At 41.9% G+C, this 1,829-nt stretch overlaps 1 protein-coding gene across 1 annotated transcript; it reads right to left on the reverse strand.

Annotated features, from left to right (window-relative positions):
- Positions 1–875, reverse strand: LOC103931849 (dehydration-responsive element-binding protein 1E-like). The gene has a single exon (XM_018643635.2). The coding sequence runs from the start codon at positions 793–795 to the stop codon at positions 88–90; it is 708 nt and encodes a 235-aa protein (XP_018499151.2). The 5' UTR covers positions 796–875; the 3' UTR covers positions 1–87.
- Between the last annotated feature and the right edge of the window lie 954 nt (positions 876–1,829).

A 1,829-nucleotide genomic window follows, 5' to 3' on the forward strand; every position in this document is an offset into this window, starting at 1 on the left:
AATCTAATTTGTCCTATAAAAAAAAATGAACGAAAGTGTCCCTTTTTTTGGGTCAACGAACGGAAGTGTCCTCCGGATAAATATCTATCAATTCGAGAAGCTCCACAGACTGACGTCATCGTTGCTTTCCATGTCATCCCAGTTCATGCAACCACCTGAAGAGTGAGGTGGAGAGAGCAGAAGCCCTTCGGCCATACTATCCAGCAACCTCGGCATGTCGAACATTTCCTCCTCATCCAAGTAAAGCAAGATTCCACTTTCCTCCGCGCCTCCACAATCCTTCTCCCCCTCCATTTTCTTGCTCTCCTTCTCATCATCGCCGCCTTCCGACACTCCGCCAAACTCCTCTGGCCGGAACGTCTCTGCAGCCTCCGCTGCTGCCCGCCTGATATCCACTGAATCAGTGGATGCCGGAACAGGCAGGCGCCATACGGAGTCTGCAAAATTGAGGCAGGCAAGCTTCCCTCTAAAGGCCAATGCCGCCACGTCATGCGCCCGAGCTGCCATCTCGGCCGTCGGATAAGTTCCGAGCCATATCCTCGACTTCTTCTTGTTTGGTTCTCTCATTTCGCACACCCACTTGTTGTTGTTCCTCCTCCTCACTCCCCTGTAAACCGGGTGCCTCGTCTCCTTGAAAACTCTCCTCCCCGCTCGCTTCTTCGGCCTGCTGGCCGCCAAAATGACCTCCTCGTCGGAGAACGAAGCCAGCTGGCTTCGAGTCAAGATGCCTGTGTCGTCGGAGCTCGATTCGGGCTTTTCGGAGGAATCGGAGATTTGACTGAAGATCGTATTCATTTTTGTTGTGCTGCGTCGGAGAAATTAAGCTGTGAGTTCAGTGTGTGTTTCGGTAGTTCAGTTCTTTTTGGAGTTGTAAGTTGAAAATTGGAGGGCGAGTGAAAGGGGATTTTATAGCTTTGGAATGCTAGGACTTTGAGTGGGACCCAGGACACGGAGTGTGAGGAGGCGCCAGGTGGAGAGATGTTGCTCACATAGGCAAGTTCCGAAGCTCCCACGCATTCTAGTGGGCCTACATAGGGCTAGTGACACGTGGCAGCTGGAAACTCACTGAACTAAGTATTCTTGGTGTTCACCACGTGTCACTTATTTTTCCCATTTTTTTAATTGAAATTGGCACGTTTTGCTGCGGATGCGTTGTGTGCGAAGTGTGTGCCGTAGATCCCTGCTATAAGTTCCTCGCCGCAATATTTATTCCGGTTCTGTTTTGCCGTCTCACTTGGAGCAAACCACCAAGGCTTTTTATAATTTTAATTAACTAATTAAGTTCAAATTATACAAATTATTATTATAATTAATTTGCTAATTAAATATAAAATATAACAAACCACTTGCAAAAGAAGGTCTAGGCAGTTTATGTCCCCCTAATTCAATATATTTTACGTGGTCTATGTCCCATTAATTCAATATATTTCAAAAATAAAAAAATTCTATAATAATAATAAAATAAAAAAACGTAAAATTGTCGATGCAAAAAAGACAACATACTTTTTAACAAAAAAAAAAAACCATATGATAATATTTTAAATGTACCAATGTACTCCAAATGATATTATACACATAATATATATATATATATATATATATATGTATGTATATAACATATACATTAAAAAATAGCTTACCAATAATTTTGGTACATTATTTGCAGGACCGTCTCTGAAATTTTAAGGGCCTTATGCTAAATTTGTAAAATGAGCCCTTCTTATAAGACAATCTTCAAAAAAAGAAAAAAAAAATGTATTAATGCAACAAGCCACTACTGGAACAAACTTTGTGCTTCTTTTTCTTTAACAAAGAACCTATCAATAACT

The sequence above is a fragment of a genome, unplaced genomic scaffold (assembly GCF_019419815.1).
Source record: "Pyrus x bretschneideri cultivar Hongxiangsu unplaced genomic scaffold, Pyrus_bretschneideri_v1 Contig3, whole genome shotgun sequence".
NCBI classification, from domain to species: Eukaryota; Viridiplantae; Streptophyta; class Magnoliopsida; order Rosales; family Rosaceae; genus Pyrus; species Pyrus x bretschneideri.